This window comes from Scylla paramamosain, chromosome 20 (genome assembly GCF_035594125.1).
Source record: "Scylla paramamosain isolate STU-SP2022 chromosome 20, ASM3559412v1, whole genome shotgun sequence".
Taxonomy (NCBI): domain Eukaryota; kingdom Metazoa; phylum Arthropoda; class Malacostraca; order Decapoda; family Portunidae; genus Scylla; species Scylla paramamosain.
This window is the reverse complement of record NC_087170.1, coordinates 21,796,495-21,818,479: the sequence shown is the minus strand read 5'-3', so window position 1 is coordinate 21,818,479 and position 21,985 is coordinate 21,796,495. Positions and strand designations below refer to the sequence as shown.

General features: G+C 44.1%; 3 protein-coding genes across 4 annotated transcripts; all 3 read right to left on the bottom strand.

Moving 5' to 3' along the window:
* Positions 1 to 1,241: 1,241 nt before the first annotated feature.
* Positions 1,242 to 3,377, bottom strand: LOC135110641 (uncharacterized). 2 transcript variants are annotated; one of them, XM_064023170.1, is made up of 8 exons: positions 3,297 to 3,377; positions 3,095 to 3,170; positions 2,879 to 2,950; positions 2,532 to 2,699; positions 2,273 to 2,436; positions 1,961 to 2,075; positions 1,604 to 1,701; positions 1,242 to 1,508 (listed from the first exon to the last, which is right to left on the bottom strand). In XM_064023170.1, exons 2-7 carry the CDS (start codon positions 3,137 to 3,139, stop codon positions 1,618 to 1,620), a joined length of 648 nt encoding a protein of 215 aa, XP_063879240.1. In that variant the 5' UTR covers positions 3,140 to 3,170; positions 3,297 to 3,377; the 3' UTR covers positions 1,242 to 1,508; positions 1,604 to 1,617. The 2 variants fall into 2 exon arrangements, with proteins under 2 accessions (XP_063879240.1, XP_063879241.1); XM_064023171.1 differs by having other exon boundaries at positions 1,604 to 1,697; positions 1,963 to 2,075; positions 2,305 to 2,436; positions 3,297 to 3,376.
* Positions 3,378 to 14,326: 10,949 nt separating this feature from the next.
* Positions 14,327 to 15,919, bottom strand: LOC135110640 (uncharacterized). Its single transcript, XM_064023169.1, has 5 exons — positions 15,803 to 15,919; positions 15,650 to 15,709; positions 15,052 to 15,549; positions 14,769 to 14,959; positions 14,327 to 14,578 (listed from the first exon to the last, which is right to left on the bottom strand). The coding sequence occupies exons 1-5, from the start codon at positions 15,902 to 15,904 to the stop codon at positions 14,470 to 14,472; spliced, it is 960 nt and encodes a 319-aa protein (XP_063879239.1). The 5' UTR covers positions 15,905 to 15,919; the 3' UTR covers positions 14,327 to 14,469.
* Positions 15,920 to 17,318: 1,399 nt separating this feature from the next.
* On the bottom strand, positions 17,319 to 18,597 carry LOC135110642 (uncharacterized). The gene is made up of 6 exons (XM_064023172.1): positions 18,509 to 18,597; positions 18,329 to 18,397; positions 18,154 to 18,225; positions 17,888 to 18,055; positions 17,646 to 17,777; positions 17,319 to 17,491 (listed from the first exon to the last, which is right to left on the bottom strand). Exons 2-6 carry the CDS (start codon positions 18,371 to 18,373, stop codon positions 17,378 to 17,380), a joined length of 531 nt encoding a protein of 176 aa, XP_063879242.1. The 5' UTR covers positions 18,374 to 18,397; positions 18,509 to 18,597; the 3' UTR covers positions 17,319 to 17,377.
* Positions 18,598 to 21,985: the final 3,388 nt, after the last annotated feature.

Here is a 21,985-nt window from a genome sequence, read left to right as displayed (position 1 = left end):
TTTCTTCTACGTCTTTCTCCCTTCCTTGCACTTTTTCCTCCCTTTCTTCCTTTATTATATCGTTCCTTCTTATTTTATGCCTTTCTCTTCGTTCACTTTCTTATTTACCCCCTTACCTGTCTCCTCCTCCTCCTCCTTGTGGCTTTCCTCCCTTCCCTCGATCCCTTCCTTCTTCCCAAATTACCAAAGGTGTGGGGGTGGAGGAGGGAGCCTTAAGATGCTCAACTCTGCTCCTCCTAGCGTCATTGCGGCCCAACCTCTTCCTCCTCCTCCTCCTCCTCCATCTTTTATAGGACCCAGCTTGAAAGTTTAGGGAGCTGAAGAGAGTGAGGAGGAAAGGAAAGGGAGGAATGGGAGAGGGGAGAGGAAGGGTAGGATGTAAGAGTACAGCAGTTTTATATTTTTCTGATAATTTCTTTCTCACTGACTTTTTGACTCTCTACCTGCCCTTGTACTTCCTTTATCACCTGTACTTTCCTTTACTGCAAATCCGTATTTCACAAGTGTTGTCTCGCCTTCCTTTCCATTGGTGCCTTTTTGCCTATTCTTTTCAACATTTCTCCATCCCTCCGTCCACTCCCTGCCTCGGATCTTGCTCCTCCACCTTTTATGCCTCCATCCAGTCCAAGTTTTCCTCTCCTCTACCTCTCTTCATGCCTCCATCCACTCCCATCTCTTCCCTCACCTCCCGTCCCCTCCCCTCCCCTCCCCTCCTTGTCGCGTCAGCTGGTCTCCAAGGTTAAACTCTCAGCCAGACAAAGCCAGTCCCTTCTAAATAGTATCCTGTAAGGTGGGTTGGTATCCCAGGGCAACGAAGAAGCTGACTGACTTGTTTCACTGTTGCATTTCCAATCTGGTTTGTCTTTGTTATTTTGTTTTATTTTTTAGTTAGTGTTCGGTGCACCTGGTTGCTTTCTTATCGATAGCCAAGCCTTCTTAGTTGTGTTCTGGGTGCGTTGTGTTCTGGGTATGTTCTTTCCCACCTATTCCCTCTCCCCTTCCCACCCACGGGTCGTTGTAGTAATAATGCACGGTTTCTTCAGGCAGATGACAGCTCACTAACATCTGTGTCTACCTAGTCTTTTGCCGTCCTAACGCTTCTCATCCTTCCACCTTCCTTACCTGTTTCTACTTTAATTATCCACTTCAAGCACAAAAAACTAGTCAACGCAAACCACGTATCTCATGTTTATTTACATGGCAGCACAAGAAAAACCAAGCACAAAAAACTAGTCAACGCAAACCACGTATCTCATGTTTATTTACATGGCAGCACAAGAAAAACAACTGTTTACATACGGCATCAGAATATATATATGAAGTGTTATAGCATAAAATAAAAAAGCTTGAAAGCGTATTTAATGGTATCCTCCATGGACGTAGACACTGTTGGTCACGGTGCGGTAGTCCGTCGACGACCCTTGGGAAGACGCAGAACCAGAACCACTCCCAACTGTGCCGGATGACCCGGACTGGCTAAGCCCAACGCTGCTGCTGTACTGTTGACCCTTCAAAGAACAAAATGTTATGACGAAAACAAGGAATCAGACATTAAAGAGTTATAAGCTAGCACATGTTAAGATAAAATAACTAGATCACTCACCATGCCAGGCACACTTAATGCCATGCCATGCCACCATGCCATGCTGCACTTAATGTATCTTCTCGTGGTTGCACGTATGCTGCACTAAAGGTTTCTTCTCGTACGAAGAGTGCGAGTGGAAGTCACGGCAGAATATCATCAGGCAGAACATACTCAAGAATAAGAGCATTCAAGAATATGAACATTGTCACATTGAACGGCCTATCACATCAGCAGTAGGTTGAAAATAATACATTCGTGGTACATTAACACTTAATTTAAGCAATGGAAACTTTTAATTTAAGCAATGGAAATTTAATTCAAGCAATGGTAGCTTCATTATACTAATTTCATTACATTAGTTTCATTACGTCAATTACCTATGGTAGTAGCCATAGGTGGTGGACGTGACTGTGACCGTGGCGAGCCGAATGGTGGTGGTGGTAACCCGCTGTACGAGGGTCTGGACGGACGGTACAGCCACGGTGTTGATCTGCGGGGAAACAACACCAGTTAGTTCTTTTTGCATCAAGTTACGATCGATCCTGCTCATAACCTACTCATATCTGCTCAGTCGGGATGAAGATTGCGTATCCTTTGCTTAATATTCTTCCCTGAAGCAGATACGCCCCTTTTGAGGCACAGAATACACTTGGATCCAATAGTTATTACAGTACAGCCGTCCCTCACCTCGTTATGAACATCGATACGAGTACCCTCACCTCGTTATGAACATCGATGTGAGTAACGGTGTGGTACAAGTCCTTCCTCTCCGTCTCTGTCAAGAAGGAAGTGAAGACAGACACCGCCGTCCGCACTGGGTTGATGCAGCTTGTCTCGCGTACTACGGAGATCTGTAAAAGAAGTAGAATTTAAGTGAATGTTAAATATCTACTGTCACTAAGGTAAAACAAATCGGCAATACTCCCATTAGCAGCATCATTCTTACCGGCGTGTTTGTGACGGCAACGATGGCGGTGACGGTCTCCGCGTCATCAGCGACGTACGTGTAGTCAGTGGCGAGACTCGTCACCCTCACAGTGTATGGAGTCGCTGTGCTCACCCAAACGTCGGACGTCACAGGGACGCGAATGGTTTGGGTCACCGTCACAGTCACCTGGATTGTTAGTATTTAAATACGAAATCACAACACTCAATGAAGATAATACCGTCACCATCACAGTCACCTGGATTGTTAGTATTTAAATACGAAATCAAAACACTCATGAACTTAAAGGCAATGAAGAAAATACCGTAGGCAGTATTAACCTTGTACCTGTAAACGCTGATGCTTACCGTCTGCGTGACTGGCACCACTGGTGGCTGGTAATACGGCGGGTGGTCAGCATATTCTACCTGGCAGTGTACCTGAAAGATTAAGGAACTACAAGTAGCACACAACTCACGCGAAACTTAAGGGACTACAAGTAGCACACAACTCACGCGAAACTTACTAGTTTTATATGAAACTTATTTGTTCAGAAGTCTACAACACATTCATTGTTAAGTCACCTGCGCCAGGATGATGAGAAAAGCAGCAACGAAAACACAACCCATCTCGGCAAAGAAGAACCACAATCTCTGAAAACTAAACTTAGAAGTTAATCACATTACAGTCTAACACGACCCTTCAATATGATCACCACTCCTCCGTTACAAATATGATCACCACTCCTCTGTTACATTCTCCAATACTCAAGAAACCCTAACTTACCCGACAGCTTCCTAGTGAGAGCAGTGACTGACCTTCTCCTCCTCGCGGAGCGCCTCGTAGCCTCGCCGGACCACCCTGCGCAGCTCAAGTTTAGTCTCGGCTACGTGTTCGGGGGTTCACAAGGTCGAGACGAATTGAGTGGTTCGAGAGATGCCACTTCAACCATACGGCAAAAGTGACAGTACTTATCATTAATGCTTCTTTATATGGGAGATGTATCATACTTTTATTAACAATTCCTCGATTTCAGTAGTTAGGGAATCGCAGAAAATCATTACGAAGCTTGCCAGGAACGTGAGATTACGCAACCCTGCTGGCGTTGTAAGGGGTAGGGTACGTACATACGTTCCTCTCACACTGAGCCAATCGTATTAATCCAATCCTACGAAGCGGTACACGTTACAAAAAAAAAAAAAAAATCGAATGGGAGGTCGATATTCGCTATTAGCAGAATATTCGTATGACAGCTTGCGAATACGAATAAAAATACATGACAATCAGTGAAAATATTCTCTCTCTCTCTCTCTCTCTCTCTCTCTCTCTCTCTCTCTCTCTCTCTCTCTCTCTCTCTCTCTCTCTCTCTCTCTCTCTATTCCTTTCTTCTAGTTCCCCTATCCTTTCCCTTCCTTGCTCTCAGTTAGCGGGTCATTTTCTGCCTGAGGGCTTGAGGGACTACCGAGGCGCGAGGCACTTAAGGCTGCAAACTGCTGCTCTTCCTGCTTCCTCCTCCTTTTTCTGCTAGTGCCTCTTCCTTTGTGTTCCTCTATAAATCTTCCTATCCTCATCTCTCCTCCCTTACACGTCCTCCTGCTGCTCCTGCTCTTCCACCTAGCCCTTTTCTACCTCTTAGTTTTCCTCTCTATTCTTTTCCTCATTTTACTCTGAGAGATAGATAGATAGATAGATAGAAGGACAGATAGATAAATAGAGTGTGTGTTGTTGATTGTATAGAAGTAAAAACATTTGAACAACAAACAACAGAAAACCTCTCATTGTTTAAGTAATTTCTCACGAAACCACACAGATGACTTTTCAGAACTACCACGCGGTAAGAGGGAATAAATACGTCAGCGGGAGAGTGAGTCACACGCACCTCACACTCGGAAAACGGTGATAATGAGAATGAACACACATAATTCCTGCCATACAAGTACTGTGTGTTGTTGAAAAAAAGATAACAGTCATCCAGTTAATAATCTGATAAGGTCTATGATGAAAAAAGAAAAAAAAATGCTTACATTGCTCTGCTGTTATAAACGAACTTTTGATAAATATTCCTGTAGACTTTAGAGAAGTACCCAAAATTAGAGCAGTGCAATAATCATCCTTTCTTTGACCCACACATAAGCATAAGTCTGGTTACCTCAACTACACATTACCCAACCTTCTCTCTCCTCCTTTCGGCCGTCCTGTGGCTTATTACGTCCTAAGGAATGCAAAGAACGAACAGGGTAAGGAAACCTTCCCTTCAGCATTCCTTTGACCGTTTGTGGCTCGTCCATCTTGTTAATGTGAAAATACTGAAATAGTAAGCAAACAGTTTCTTTAACCTTTCTACTTTAACCAGCTCTCCTCGCTCAGACCTCCCTCCTCCTCCTTTTTACTTGCGCCTTGCTATCGCTTCATCGCTGCCGTCTGCATCAGAGTGGCGCCTTCAGACTTGTTGGTTAATTAGCACTTGCCATGGGGGGAGAGAGAGGGGATGTGGAGACACGGCGCTGCATCAAAGCATTTCCCCGAACCATGGCGCGAGTTTACGATAAAAGACGCGGTAACAAGTGTGCAGCTTCCTCGGTTGTGTTGACGCGTGGATGATGCGTGGATGTCTTCATTATCTCCTGGTATCGTGGGGAACAGACACAACTTTACCTCTGCTTCCTGGTAACTTTCTAGGTGGTTGTAGTATCTATTCGGACATTACACAATAATTAACACCTTTTAACAACTACTGAAATTTACGAGGTGTCTGTAATATCTAGTCACACAAAATAGTTAACAAGTCTAACAGCTGTTGAATGAAAAAAAAAAAAGTAAGGTTTAATGGACTATAAAAATGATTACATGTGGAGTTTGTTATGTCTGTGAAATGGAGATTAAAGTAACGAGAAAAAATGTCACAAGTGAGATAATTATGTACTGCGCTTAACGACGGGAAGGGAAGAGAAGCGTAGAGGGAATTAGAGTGGCGTGACAAGTTTTGAGGTGGGGAAGGAGAGCAGGACGAGTGTGGCGTGGCGTGATTGATTGGCTGAAGATGAGAGAGAGAGAGAGAGAGAGAGAGAGAGAGAGAGAGAGAGAGAGAGAGAGAGAGAGAGAGAGAGAGAGAGTTGACAAGATATTATATATTCATTAATACACTGGAAAATATTCGGATATGCAACTGGGGATATTACATATTACATAAATAATTTATAAGAACGAGCTTGGCTGCAAGAGACTTACACACACACACACACACACACACACACACACACACACACACGAATAAAAAAAAGTGGCATTTCACAAGAGTAATTACGGAATGGTTAACAATTACAACAGGCGAGTCAGCCACTAATCATCTCATGCATTGTTACCAGTGAGGTGTTAATCGCACTGAGTCTGTTTCATCATGAGGTCAGTAGGCGTCAAACGTCACCAAAGGCTTCATGTGTCTTATCGTTTTTCGCAAATAAAATCTTAACAAAGCGCATACACGTACATAGGGTATTAGTGCAGTGTTATCCAGAGTTTTAGTGCCTTTTCTTAATATTTACCGCCGAGTTTAGCGCCGTATGTAATGTGAACAGAGTACCGTTTTTAGGCAGGACAGTCGTGCTTTTTTCAACACACCTCTTTATATAAAGTAACCTGTGGGTATTTTTTTTTTTTTCCGCTTTTTCGTGACCATTCCCACCCACCTCAAATGGAATAAGATCTTCATACATGTTATAAAGTTCTGATTATATTGTCTCAGTGCTCAGCGTTAAAAAAATGAAATGTTTAAATGTTTCGTTTGTTCACTAGCTGATTGCATGATTGGTGAATAACTGTGTGTGTGTGTGTGTGTGTGTGTGTGTGTGTGTGTGTGTGGCTATGACGAAAGAGTAATCACCTATCCAACCAGCAGTTCTGTCTTTTTGCATCACACACACACACACACACACACACACACGTTTCCCTGCACAGCTCTACGTGTTTGTAAGGCACCTGATTCATTAGTGGTTGGTGTTTGTCTATACTCACCTGCCGGCTGCCTCACGTCACGCAATATATTTTCTGCAGCGCTTCCCAAACACTGATACGTATTTGGGCTACTGAACCAGACCAGAGGTTTCCTACCTGAACTGTAATATTGTATTGTGATATGGCAAGGATAGAACTCTGAGGCGAAATTCGTCCACATTTCTGCATCCCAGCTGAGGCCCGATTGTACTCAACGGGGTTTCATATACAAATATTACGCATATTCACAGAAAGTGTTATAATAATTTTGTGTTTTTATCATAAGTAATGTTTAGTGCAAAGACACTGGCAAACATACATTGGGTCACCATTATCTCCTCCTCCTCCTCCTCCTCTTCCTACTTACCCAATATCTAGTTAGAAGCAATTCCCAAGCAGCCTTGCAAGAACTTAAAGGTCTGTTGCTGTTTAGCTATCCTTTGTAATCCCGTTGTAATCCTCCTCCTCCTCCCTTTATCCTGCCATAGTCCTGGCCGGAGCTATATCACTGCAATGGCCTCTTCCCTTCTGATGCAACACGCTCCTAACACCGCCTCTCTCAAGCCCGTGTTCAGAAACGCTTTGGTCTTTCACCACGACTAATTTCAAAAGCCACAGAGATGATTAGCCAGGTTCTCAAGAGTGTTTGTCCTGTTAATAACGTAGAAATCTTGTTCATTTGTCATTATAACCTAAAAAAAAAAAAACTAACTTCAAATTAGAGCCTTTCGAAGGTAGTGGAGGCTCTACCAGAAGTGTTTCAGGATATGATGGTCGTTATGTCTCCCTCCTTTCCCTCTCCCCACCGGCCTTTGCAGCTCCAACACGCCCCGCACCTCCCCTACGTTTTTACCGTGTTCTGACTCCCACCCCTGACTTAAAATCTGTATTTCCATCCTGTCTCCTCTTTTCTTTCCTCGCCTACCTCCTCAGTCTCCACTCGGTGCATTCAGGAGCTAAATCTACCTTCACTTTACTCTCTTTCCTCTCTTGTTCTCTTTCCTCTTCTCCTCCATCTCTTTCCCCTTTTCCCCACCCTCCTCTTTCTCCTCTTCTTCCTCCTTCTCCTCACCCATTCCTGGTAGCGGCAGGTTTGACGACTCGCAATGATTTTCTCCTCCAAGATAAATGGTGCTCTCACTCGAGTCCTGCAGTCAGGAAGGGAGGAAGGCTAAAGTTACAACCAGGCACGTAAGCGTTGGGGGGAGGGGGAGTCGCAGGTGTGGAGCTTTGGGGTGGGTGTGCGTGTGTGAAGCTGTGATGGTGGATAAGTTTCGGAGCTGCGTGTAGTAGAGAGAGAGAGAGAGAAAGAGGGGGGAGGTTAGAGATCGCCCTTCAGTCAGGATGTGTGTATGTGTGTGTGTGTGTAAAAATAAACATGGAAGGCTTGTGTCAGCTCGAGTCTTCCCATAACTCTGTCGGTCGTGTTGGTTTATATTGTGAGTCTCCGGGCGACTAACATTCCCTGTACATACTGACCTCAGACGCGGGACTCAGCATGGCGGCCTTACCACAGCTACGAGTGCTACCTACAGCTAAGGCGGTGGCATTCAATAATAGTTAACACTTGGACGTGGTGGTCTCGATTACCTGAGTTCGAGTATGTACATAGAAAGACGTTTATTGGCCACGGTATTCATGTAGCACTTAGCATCAGAAGACGAATTGAACCAACGGGACATGAACAAGAAGGAAAATCTTGACCACAACATTCATTTGGCATCTAGCATCAGAAAATAACGAACTGAACTTGTGAAAAATGAACCTGAAGGAAGAAAAATACTGAGAATATTCTGCCGTGTTTCTAAAGGTCTATTCATACGAGATGTGAAGACTTGTTTCATGGATGGGGGTTCATTAAGGCCAGCGAGTTGCAATGCAGTTTATTCTGATAAGATTCCATGCTGTCGAGAATGTCACGTCTTCAATATTTATTAAAAATGAGGCACGTCAGATAATTAATCACATGAATCAGATACAGTTCAACATGTCACTACAGATAGACAGATGCGCTTTTATAAATAGGTGCACTCAAGGCGACACGCAATACAGCACAATTGCAGTAGTAGAAATTAACACAGGAACAAGGAAATCTGAAACATACACACTTAGAACGCTGCCAGACAGACTCCCGGGCGGCGTGTTGAACCTTCACGTCGATGGGGAACTATTGCAATACGGGCGGCGGCTGCGTTGGCCAACCGTAAAATAAGCTTGCACGGAAAGTTTTACACACAAACACACACAAAATAAAAAAAAAAAAAAACAAAGAAAATATAAATTCCCAAGTACATAAAAGCTTCAGTAAATGCTAATGATAAAAATGAACGAGTTGTATAAGCAGTGATATAAATAAAGGACGAATAGGTAACTATCCTAAACAGAAGAAATATTTTACTAGTTGTGAAGCACTTGACACATACCTTCTCTCTCTCTCTCTCTCTCTCTCTCTCTCTCTCTCTCTCTCTCTCTCTCTCACATAGAGTTTGTGGCCATAACCTAACGTGTCAATGAGAAGCCTGTCGGTTATCAAACTTGTAAACTGATGCCTGGCGTGTCTGGCTACCACAAGTCCCTCCCGATGACGTGAATGGCCTGGACTTGTGGCGGCGGGTTCATTAATGCTTGTGATAGTCATTGCTTTACGGGGCGAGTAATCAGGCATTGGTGGGTGTGATGGAGGGAGGAGGGCTTCACCAGGGCTTCACCAGGACTTCACGAGGACAGTACGAGCGTAATGTTCAGGAGGGAAGGAGATAAAATGTGGTTTAGTAAGAAAGGGAGGTCATTGTTTTGCTGGGACAAGTAATCAGGTAGTGGTGTGTGTGGTGGAACGGGAAGTGCTTCATGAGAACAGTACGAGCGTCAGGTTGAGGAGGGAGGGAAGGAGGAGATAAAGTTTGACGTGGTGAGACTGCGAGGGAAAGCTTTCATGGAAGAGTAACTTGCGGAGGTGTGGATTAGGGCAGGCTACGTCAAGGGGATTAATTCGTTTGTTAGAATAGAAAGGCGGGCAGGAGGAGCAGCGATGGAAACAGAAGAGAGGAATTACTGGAGCATACTTAAGAGGTTTGAAGAGTAGGATGAAATGGGAAGAGGTGCACTATAAGAATTAATGATGGTGATGATACTACTACTACTACTACTACTACTACTACTACTACTACTACTACTACTACAACTCACATATACGAATTAACAGTAGTTTTAAGACACACAACAGCGGCATTCCTTTACGTCAGTATAATCACATGCTCACAATTCTTGGCGTGGGAAAATCTATGCGGTGAAAAGCTTGCGGGAGTAGAAGGAAAATGCTTCGTGGGAATTTGCGGGGTGTGTGGCGCGTGGTGTGTGTGTATATATGTGTGTGTGTGTTGGGGGGGCGACTGTGCAGTGCCTGTTGTGTGGTGAGTGATGTGTGGTGCCTTTTGTGTGATGTGTGGTGTCTCCTTTGGTGTGTGTTGCCTGGTACCTAATGCGTGATGGTGCGTGGTGTCTGGTATGCGGTGCTGGTGTGTGGTGGTGTGTGAGCCTCACTGTGATAGACTCTCCCTTAACTCCTCTAAGTGGATCCATAGTTTTCCTCCTCACTCTCTGGTTTTCCCCGCGTGTTTCCGACATCGGATTAATTTCCCCCCTCAATCTTGCATATTTCCCTTTACCTGTTCCGGAGAGTCCCTTCCTTCATCACTGTGACAAAATATTTCCTTTAAATCCTAACCAAAACCTTTCCCGATATGATGATGAGGTTCTTCCTTATTTATTTTTGTCTTTTTTTCCTTTCGTCATTTATCTCTCACTAAAAAATACCGGCGTCCTTTTATTATCATCAGTTCATCAGTTTCTCATCGTCCCCCCCCCGCCGTGGTAATTCCTCCTCCCCTTGCTACATTATCTTCACGTCGCACGAACAATACATTCACGTAAATTACACGCCCACGCCCCACCACACCACGCCACAGGACAGCGCACTTCCTCATCATTTTCTCGTGGATTCCAGACAAGGAAGGAAATAGAGATAACGGAGTGGAAGGAGATAATATGATAGGTGGAGAGAGATAGAGTATAAAAGATAACACAGATAAGCAGAAAGAGAAATAGGAAATGAAAGAGAGATGGAAAATAAAAAAAAAGGAAACAGACGGACAGAAAAAAATACAGGCAAATACTGGAAAAATATCAAGTTTCCATCCTCCTTCTAAAAATTTCTTTCTTTTGTCCTTTGATAATAGTTTGCATTGTTCCGTTGTTGTTCCGAGCAGCTAGGTGGTGTCGAGGGGGAGGGAAGGGCAGGGGAGGGAGAGAGAGAGAGAAAAAAAAAAAACAATAATGAGGAAGCAGGGAAGAGAGGAGGACGGGGATGGTATTAGGTAGGGAAAGAGGGGAAGAGGAGGAATGCAAGATGAGTTGAGCTAGGGGAAAATATAGGGGAAGTGAATTGAATAATGAACCAGAGAGAGAGAGAGAGAGAGAGAGAGAGAGAGAGAGAGAGAGAGAGAGACATGAATATCGTAGTGTTGGATTCTGGCTTCGTCGTTCATTCATTAAACCTGCCTGGGAATTAAATAGAGTTAGCTGAAGTCTCCCCGCCACACGCCCTCCCATCCATTCCTCCAATGCAAGCTGTCTGGAAATTGGAATCGATACCTTGCTAGAATGAATAGTGATGAAGATGAGGATTTTGATTATAATAATATCATCATCATCATCATTATCATCATCATCATCATCATCATCATCATTATCATTATTGGTGTCTCCCATAATGTAAATGAGGGCGTGAGTTTTGGTGATCTACAGTGTTATTTTTTCTTCTTAAAATTACTACCGCGGCCTTTCACAGCACAAGTCAGACCGGTTAGGCCTTATTAAATGCATCAGAGTGGAATCGCACCTCCTGCTAAGAAGGAAAAATGAACGAATTTCTCGTAAAAAGGAGAAAATAAGTTTAATTTGCAAGTATTTCGTTTAGTGCGAGCGTTTCTTCCGTTTTTCTTGGTGAAGTGTGTCAAGATTTCCGTCACTCGTCTTTCCTCGTATTCTCTTTCCTAATGAACTCTTCACTCGTTTCAATAGTAGTCTGGCAAGAGTGGCGGGGCGCTCCCTCCCTCACTGCTAAGCCTCACTTTAACCCTTCCACGGTAATCTCTTCTTTAACTCAAAGGCATCAATCTTCCCCCCGGTTACACAGTTTCCAGCAACACGGGAGCATCTTTCGTCCCTCATTCTTACTGTTCCTACCAAGTTTTCCGACGATTGGAGCGACACGCGGATAGTCTGCCTCAGTGCCTGTTAACGCTATCTCGAATGTCTCAGGAAAACTATACTCCCTTACAGTTAACTAAAAGACGTGACCTGAATATGAGAATAAGTTCACTGTTTCAGTTCACACAGTTTTTGTCATAAGAACCATTAATGATCGCTCCTGGTGCTCTAAATTTTTTTTGGGGGGAATTGTCACTCCATCCCCCGTTGAAGTGTGCGATGGAGAACGTTCACGCCCACTCGTTCCTTGCCTCAATGCTCAACGAGACACCGTAAATTGAACCGTCAATTCCAGAAGTTCTCTGCTCGCTCCTATGTGTGTGTCCCTTCAGTATTACCAACATGGAACGGAATTACGTATCCCTTACCTGAAATATGGAGTAAAAAGAACGTTGATACGCATTAGTTGTTGACAAGCGCTGATAAAAACCTGCCTCGTTCTGCATCCAAACATTAGAGAACATTACGTATTCATCACAAGTAAATAATTCCAGGATATTTTCTACAAACAGATTTTTAGAGTGTATTTAAAAATCCCGGTGCTTTTTATCATAAATCTGTTGCAAATCCTGAAAGGTTCCCCAGAGAGAGAAAGCGAGAGAGAGAATCATGATCCCAACAATACCTGGTAACCTGCACCTGCTCGCATCTATATTTTTTTCAATAAGTGAATAATAACAATGGTGACGTGTGATAATACAAAAAACATTATGTACTACAAGTTTTGAGGAACATAAGAGTGTTACAAATTCGTGCATTCTAAGGCTGACAGACTTCATGATTAAACAAAACAATAACGCCAGTTATTTCTCTTCCTCCCCTCGTCCTCCTCCTGTTCCTCCTATTCCTCCTCCTCCCGAGCTAGAAGATATTCCTATCTTTCATCTGCCTACTCCTCTTTCAGTTCTTCCTCTTCACTAGCCACAAAACACTTACTCATTTTTCTTCTTCCTCCACCTCCTTTCCTTCCTTTTCCTAACCAGAAGCCACTCCTCCTCCTCCTCCTCCTTCTCATTCGTCTTGCAGTAATTTAATCAACGCCTTCCTCGTAGCTTTGAACCTCACATCGTTGCTTCACCAGTTTCCCAATACAGTCAGCCAGGGAAATACATCTTCATATCTGTGCTCGTGGTCATATACATGTGCAAAATTGGAAGAGTCCACAGAGAAAGAGATAGAGAGAGAGGGAGAGAGGGAGAGGGAGTGGGAGTGGGCTGATGTACTGTAATGGAAGAGTAATGTTCGAGGGATACGTGGAGTAATACGGTAATGGTGGTGATGGTGGTGATGGTGGTGACGGAGAGAGGGATCATGTGGTGACGCGGGGACTCTGACGCATAATGGTGGTGTGTTGCCTGGGAGAAGATTAAAGCGAGGGCGGTAACTGCACATCACCACTACCATTGTGACTAACAATTAATCATCATCACCATCACCATCCAAACATTCAGCGCCACAAAAAGCTTCTCCCGTTAGCATTGATTATTCCATTTAAGCACTGCCAAATACACACGCACATACACACACACTAGACTAGTACTGGATTCCATTCCAAGTGGCAGTGGTGGGATTAATCAGATGCAGGGGAGGGACGGAAAGGAACAAGGTGTGGGAAGGGATGGAGGAAGGGGAGGAGGAGTATGGAGAGAGAGTGAGAGGATGGTTCACACAAGGAGAGATGTTAAATCCTTTGCATAAATACCTGCATTCACGTAACTACCCTCTCTCTCTCTCCTCTCTACAGTTATCAATAAAAAGGTATGGAGTAACTATTATCGAGCCTCAATTTGGATTACATTTTCACATCAGGTCAGAGAATCAACACTCACCCGGAAATAAATTAGTGAGTGACCAAATTGTTCACAGACACGGAAAATATATCCGGCCCGTGTGTGTGTGTGTGCGTGTCTGTCTCGGTCTGTGTGTGGATTCCTTTACTACTAAATTGTCTGGGTCTGTGTGTGGATTCCTTTACCACTAAATACACACCCTCACCCATACTGTCTGTCTGTGGATCCCTTTACCACTAAATACACCCTCACCCGTATTGTCTGTGTGGATCCCTTTACCACTAAAATACACTCACCCATACACACCCCCAGGCGATCCATTTACGCGGCCATGTCACTGTACAAAAAACATCAGTACAAATCCCTGCTGGTTGCACCCATCACTCTCGTGGCCCTAGGTAGTAAGGTCGCCTCACCTGTCCTAATCCATCAAAAAGGTGTAGCATGGAATACGAACACATGGAATACGAACACACCTACTATACTACCCACGTTTGTGTAGGTTTGCGTAATAGAACTAGCGGCCTCTCTTGCATGGAGATATGATGTATATATATATAGAGAGTAGTAGTAAGAAGGTAACGGTCATTATTGATTGAGTGCGGCTTCCCTGAACAAATAATCATCAATCAATCAATCCTTTCTTCCCTAATAATTTAAATAAATCTCTTACTTTTTTTAGCTGGGCGTGTATGACTGAGCAATTTAAATCCTTTACCGCTAGCTGGGCGCGTGTATGCCAGGGTTGTCAACAACATTCTTTAATAGTATCTTTCTTTCAATGTTTATTTATGTATCCAATTTTTTTATATACATTTCAGACAATATTAGTTATTCTCACGTATGGTTGAACGATATCAAGCATCATAAAGTTGGACATTTGATTCCACAAATACTGTCTTCAACACTGCTTAGTGGTACCCTCGGACGTAGACGGTGTTGACAATGGTGCGGTAGTCAGTCACCACATGCCGACGTGTGTTAATGACGGTCCTAACTACCGGAGAGGTCAGTTGCACGCTGGAACAGATTGCAAAACAAGATGTAGTCGAGTAGGTTAGGTTTATGTGACCACTATCGAAGGTGATCTTTATTAGGTTTGTATCACTATCCACTACACAAAATCCTAGTGTGAGTATTACTTATGTTAAGATTTGTGACGTAATGAAAAAACAAATACTGGTGTTTGAGCATCACTTAGGTTACTTACGTTTCTGTGGCCGTAATTGTGAAAGGCATGTGGATGATGTTGTAGGAGGTGTGGGTGAGGGTGACGTGGCTGATTGACGTTCTCACGGCCAGGCGGAAGTCAGACTTCGTTTCCGTGAGCGTGATGTATTCTGGGCGGTGGAGCACGGTGGTGGTGATGGCCACCTGGTCATTGACGGGCGTAGACACAACCTGCGAGGAGTTAGTTGTACGAGTAGAAGTTAAGGCAACGCTACACATATACTCAAACTCAAGGAACTCACAAGTAAAACCAGGCAACTCACCTTCTGGACAGGCCTGGTGGCAGTTTGCACCACAAACTGCGTCAGGGTCACCTCGAAGCTCTGGAACACAATGTCCGTGAGTGTGGTGAACCTGTCAATGGTCACAGTCACAGTGACTGTCGTTGTGGCCTGCTGCTGAATGACGCTTGTGCCCCGCTGGAAAGAGGCGGCACCACCTTGGCCAGCGGTGCCAGCGGCACCACCGAACCCAGGGAAGCCGGCAACTCCCCGCCCTGCAGCAGCAGCTCCAGCGAAAGCTGCCCCACCAGTGCCAGAACCACCAATGGGACGCCCAGCTCCCGCAAAGCCAGCGAAGCCACTGCCAGCGGCTCCGCTGCCAGATTGTCCCGCACCTTGGCCTGCCGACGCAGAACCGCTTCCCGCTGAGCCCAACGACCCTTGGGAAGAGGAAGAGCCGGAACCGCTCCCTACTGTGCTGGATGACCCGGTCTGGCCAGACCCAAACACAGTATCACTACCGCTGGCGTACTGTTGAGCCTGGCCAGGAAGAGAATCACATAAGCAGGTTACAACTCCATTTTTAGACCCAACACGTACCAAATACTAATGGTATACGAGATAACGTTTAAACACTCACCATTCCAGGAACAAAGACTCCAGCCACCACGACCACCAGGATTGCCACCGAAGACCTCATCTGTCAACAACAATCAGCCATCACATCATACTAAAAATTAATGATTTCCCATTAATATCACCTAACCCCACAACAAGACACTCAGAATCCTACCTTGCCGGAGCGTGGTGTCGCTGGTAGGAAAGCCGAGTGTGGAATGAAGCGTGAAGCCAGGTCGGTCTCCGTTCTCACCTCCCAAGGCTCCCTTTCCCCCATCCTTTCCCTCCCGCCTCTCCTTCTCCCTCTCCCTCTCCCTCCACCACTTCAGTCTACTCCTTTTCCACTCAACTACCCAACCCCCAGCACCACCAAAAGAGCTCCTTAACTGCTGTGTAAACACCACCTTTGATCGTTCGTTCTCTTCATATTGTTAGTTCTCAGAAAAAATACAAACCAAAGAACAAATCAAACAAACTTTGTCTCCTTACCTTGCTACACACGAGGCACATTGCACGCACCAACTCATCAAGGTGATTGTTTCTTAGGGTGAGAGAATCATACAAGATGGTACAAAAAATTAGTAAAAAAAAAAAAAAACGTAAAAAAAATCTTACCCCAACATATTGTTATCAACAAATTATTTACCGTCAAAATTCTTCAGAGGGTAAATGGCCTAGGGTACAGCTGTCACAGTGTGTGTGTGTGTGTGTGTGTGTGTGGTGATACGTTCACCACACCCCCGCGTCAGGTGGTCACGTGCCCAACTCTTGCAGTGGCTGGTCTGGCTCACTTAGCGCACAGCGTCTGCCGAGTGAGTACAAGTATGAGCAGCGCGATGTTCTGGCGCAGGAGTGAGAGTGTTCATAATACTGTGTATATTATACATAGTAATGTTAAAGTTGGATCGCTCCTTCTAGATGACAGCCGTGCACTGTGGGCGTGCTTCAAAGTGCTAACTTTCCTTTCGTTCATTTCAGATTTCTGTAGAACCATTAGTGTATGCACATGTTTCAGAAGCCTGCACCGTCTGGTCAGACTAACGTGCCATGCTGATCTTCACTCATGCTTCCGGTCGCTGGTGAAGATTTTTTTTATAAACTGCTCGCTTGTGCCAGCGGACACTGCACCATCGTGTGGACGCGCCTGTAGAGGAGGTGCTTGAGGATGACTTTTACATGACAGTTTGAGCTGTTGCATCTCAGCAATCCAAGCTTCTGTCAAGACCTGTACAGGCTGAATGAACTATGCGCTATTTTTTTTTTTTTTATATCAGTAGTAACGGAAGTTCCGCTGTCCGAGTATGGGTGTATTATTTACAATTCCGTGCCTAAAAGTCATAAGACAAGAAGAGCATTGCCAGTTTTTGGCGAAACTCAGCGGCAGCATTAGCATGATGAGCTCTACACTTTTCGGCGTTAATTCGTATATAGAGTTATTTTTTCTTAAGGCTTATTGGTTTCGTGGACAGTTTGGCATCATTATAGTGCTCGTGGTTAGTAGCGAAATATAATGGATACATTGCTTTTGGAATTCGTTCGGTGTTAAACCAAAAACGTTCGGCGTTAAGTACGGCACAATATTAGTACACGGTACACCTTAACACATTGCATGTACAAGAACCTGCAAGACTCCTTCACGCACAGCACGTACGAGAACCTGTGATCAATTAGGTAAATTGAAATCGTTCATGGCATGTTAATAATACTTTATTCAAGTAACAGTTACATTATTTCATCAATTGACCTAGTTTTAATGGTAGTAGCCGAAGGTAGTGGAAGTGACAGTGGCGGTGGTGAACAGGATGGTGGTGGTGGTAACCCTCTGTACGAGGGTCTGGACGGACGGCACTGCCACGGTGTTGATCTGCGGGAAAGAAAAGTTAAGAACAAAAGTTACAAGAAACAATAGTTATGAAACCTACGTTATTATAAAGGGTGTTGCAACTGTGCCCCATGAGAGATAATGCATTCTCCTCCTCGTGATGCCAATTGCCACACGGAGTACACCCGTCCCTCACCTCGTGATGAACATTGACGTGAGTAACGGTGTGGTACAAGTCCTTCCTCTCCGTGTCGGTCAAGAAGGAAGTGAAGACAGACACCGCCGTCCGTACTGGGTTGATGCAGCTCGTCTCGCGTACTAAGGAGATCTGTGGCAGAAGGAAAAAGTTTAATGGATTACGCAATCTCTGGCGTACGCAATTTAAAGAATATTTATAAGCAACGTTTAAAGAATACTTATAAGCAACGTTATACTAACTGGCGTGTTTGTGACGGCAACGACGGCGGTGACTGTCTCCGCGTCGTCAGGGACGTAGGTGTAGTCAGTGGCGAGACTCGTCACCCTTACAGTGTATGGAATCGCTGTGCTCACCCAAATGTCGGACGTCACAGGGATACGTATTGTTTGGGTCACTGTCACCGTCACCTGCAATGTTAGTATTTAAATACAATTGCAGTTAAAGTTCCATTAGAGTCCTATGCAGTGTTACATTTGTACCTGCAAATGCAAACACTAATGCTTACCGTCTCCGTGACTGGCACCACCGGTGGCAGGTAGTATGGGGCGTGATCGGCATACTGCAACTGGCAGTTTGCCTGAAATATAAAAGTATTACAGCAACCCAGCATACTGCAGCACGCGAATCCTACAAGCTAATCAATTAATATTTATGATTTAATTCATCGTATTTGACGTCACCTGGGCCATGAGGAACAGAAAAGCAGCAACAGCAACACAACCCATCTCTGCAACGGAGGCTCACAGTTCCTGAAGACAAAACGTACACAGCCTATGCATCAAGCATTTATACAAAACCTATATGTTAAAACCACTTCAATACTAAAGTTTTCGAATAACCAAAAAGAAACTTAACCTTACCCAACGACTATAAGATCAGAGCGAGACTGGCCTCTGCTTCCTCGCGGCGCGCCTAGTAGCCTCGCCGCACCACCCTACGCGACTCACCTTTGGTCTCGGCTTCGTGCTCGGCGGTTCACAAGGTCGAGACGAGTTGCGTCGTTCGAGTGACGCCACGTCATCCTCATCAAAAAGCAAACGGTAATAAAAGGAGATGACGTTCAGGAAACTAAAACTGGACTAAGACGAAAAATAACACTATAGCTTATATATTCTTAGAGGCGAAGTGTGTCTTAAAATTTAAGTGACATTATTTATCATTAACAGTATTATTTTTCGTTTACACCATGACATTATTGTTACTAATTGACGCTCGATTTCATTAGTTAAAAGAATCCAAGAAATCGCATGAAAACATGACAGGCAGGTTCTCAGGTGTGTGTGTGTGTGTGTGTGTGTGTGTGTGACACGAAATCATATTAGCATCCCTGCAGGAGTCATATTGGTGGACATAGTGTGGAGTACAAACTTCGGACTTGAATCTGGCAGACCAGGCAAGCGATGACAGTGTTCGGGCAGAGACTGGAGTGGTCATAGGAACAGGTATTCATTCTGATTGACCTCTATCAATCCAATTTTACGAGATCCTGTAAATACTAAGCAAAATGGCAAAGTGGAAGAAAAGGCAGACGCGGGGACAACCATATATACGCAATGACAATAGAGCGAGGAGACGTAGGGAAGATAAAGACCTTGATAGGCCAGTTCCGGAGAGGAAGGAGGGAGAGAGGGAAGGGGGAAGGGGAGAAAAATATGAAACCAGCCTTTTTCCTCGCCGCCAAGGTATTGAGTAGTGGCTGAGACAAAAGACAAGCGTAAACCACCCCACTGTCACACTCTTGTTTCCAGGATGTCCGTAACCTAGCAGGAAATAGTGTGAGTGTGTGTGTGTGTGTGTGTGTGTGTGTGTGTGTGACCTGTTTCCACCGAGCGAGCAGTGTTCAGGATTTCTAGGGCAAGTCTAACCGCACCTTTAGCTTGAATTCTCTCTCTCTCTCTCTCTCTCTCTCTCTCTCTCTCTCTCTCTCTCTCTCTCTCGACTGTACGCTTACTACCTTACTATCTTACTACCTTACTATCGGTGCCTTTTTTTGTTCACTCCTTTTTATTTGCTGCTTGGTGTGTGTGTGTGTGTGTGTGTGTGTGTGTGTGTGTCCACAACTTTCGTTCAGAACAACAAGAAGGAACATGAACAATACTATGTGAAAAATTACCATCTTCTTTTTATTCCAACATCGCTATCTGTATTTTCAGAGAGAGAGAGAGAGAGAGAGAGAGAGAGAGAGAGAGAGAGAGAGAGAGAGAGTGAGGGGCGTTGTAGAAACAGGGAAAGTTAGTGTGGTGTTATTTGATGTTTTGGGGGAGAGAGAGAGAGAGAGAGAGAGAGAGAGAGAGAGAGAGAGAGAGAGAGAGAGAGAGAGTGGGAGAGGGAGAGGGAGAGGGAGAGGGGATGGGAGAGGGAGAGGTAGAGGTAGAGGGAGAGGGAGAGGGAGAAGGAGGTATTGAGGAGCTGTCAAGGAAGGGCCGAGCGGAGGGAGTGGTTATCACAGGTGAGAGAGAGAGAGAGAGAGAGAGAGAGAGAGAGAGAGAGAGAGAGAGAGAGAGTTCTATCTATCTGTCTATCTATCTGTCTACCTACCTACTTCTCTCTCTATCTATCTACCTACATACTACCTACTTACTGTCTATCTATCTATTTATTTATCTGTCTATCTGTGTCTCTATCTATCTTTCTATCTATCTATCTATCTATCTATTTATCTATCTATCTATCTGTGTCTGGCTGATAGCGCGGAAAACTGTCACTCGTAAAAGGGGTGTAACATTTCCTATCCGAGAAAAAGGCAAGAGAAACTCGTTATTTTTGCTTTTTGATGGAATGATGCGAAGAAAATAGAAACTCTGTGTGTGGAATGAGTTTTGTATATTCGCGGAAGACCGGTGAAAAAGAAATAATGTCAGAAAAAAAAAGAAGTTAAATTCACAGTTGGTTGTGATATGAATGATTAAGGAAAGTAAATAAAGACACGAAAAAAATGATGATTTATAGTATGAAATATATATGTGGGGGGGAGGAAATAAATAAATGACCTAAATAAATGTATATATAAAGAAAGGAAGAGGAATAATGGAATGCAGTAAAAAAGAGAGGAGCATAAATCAGGGAAACGAATAAAGGTTAGACAGGAAAAAAGATATATAGTTTTCGTTCGATGGACATTGTAGTAGGAAAAAAAAAAGAAAAAAAAGTGATATATTCTGGCATCAAATAAGAGTTAATAATATTCTTTATGCTCACAATTATGTCGGCTACAAAGTTAATAATAATAATAATAATGTTAAGTGTATGGTTCTGTGTTATGAAGAAAATATTTAATAGATTTTTAATGTAAGCTAATTACATAATGCTTCAGTCTTCATTTATTCTAATTAAAAAGATTTCTCCATTATTAAATTACGAAGTTAGATTTTGAAATTCTGTGCTTTCAGTTTCTAATGGCCTTACTTTGCTCTCTCTCTCTCTCTCTCTCTCTCTCTCTCTCTCTCTCTCTCTCTCTCTCTCTCTCTCTCTCTCTCTCTCTCTCTCTCTCGTTATCTTACATAAATTTTGGTACACGGTGATGAAAACACGATGAGGAGTGAAGGACGGTAGGTAAGGAGGAAGTGAAATAATTCTTCCTCCCTTCTCTCTCTCTCTCTCTCTCTCTCTCTCTCTCTCTCTCTCTCTCTCTCTCTCTCTCTCTCTCTCTCTCGTGTGGCTGGTGCTGATGTTGTTGTCTCGTGCTTCTCCCTCGCTCCCTCCTCACATTTTTTTCCTGCTCCTTCCCTGTCTCACGGTTCTCCTCAGTTTACGTCCCTGCTTCCCTCCCTCCCCGTTCTCATCCCTCTCTGATAACCTCGAGGGAGGATGGCTGGGTCTTCCGAGATTGCTCCTCCTCCTCCTCCTCCTCCTCCTCCTGAGATTGGTTTAAGAGAGAGAGAAGGAGAGGGAGAGGGAAAGAGAGTTTTGCGCCTAAAGATGTTATGGAGCAGGTATAATTTTAAGCTTGTTTTCTTCTGCTTTCTTTCCTTCTTCATTGTTTCTGTCTAATCAAGCAGACGTTCAGTGTTGATTGTGCTGTTCAAGTGTTTATGGAAACTGTTGTTATGATGTTGTGGATTGTGATTGTAGTGCTGTGTTTTGGGTTTGTTTGGGTTATTGTCTGTGGTTGCTGTTGTTGTTGTTGTTGTTGTTGTTGTTGTTGTTGTTGTTTGCTGTTGTTTGCGTAATGAAGTGCGTGTGTATTTGGTGCAAGTTTTTATTTTTCACTAATTAAGATAAGTGGTAGTTATGTAATGCTTGTACCAGACGCTCTCTGTTTTAAAAGTCTGTGTGTGTGTGTGTGTGTGTGTGTGTGTGTGTGTGTGTGTGTGTGTATGTGTGTGTGTTATAACAGT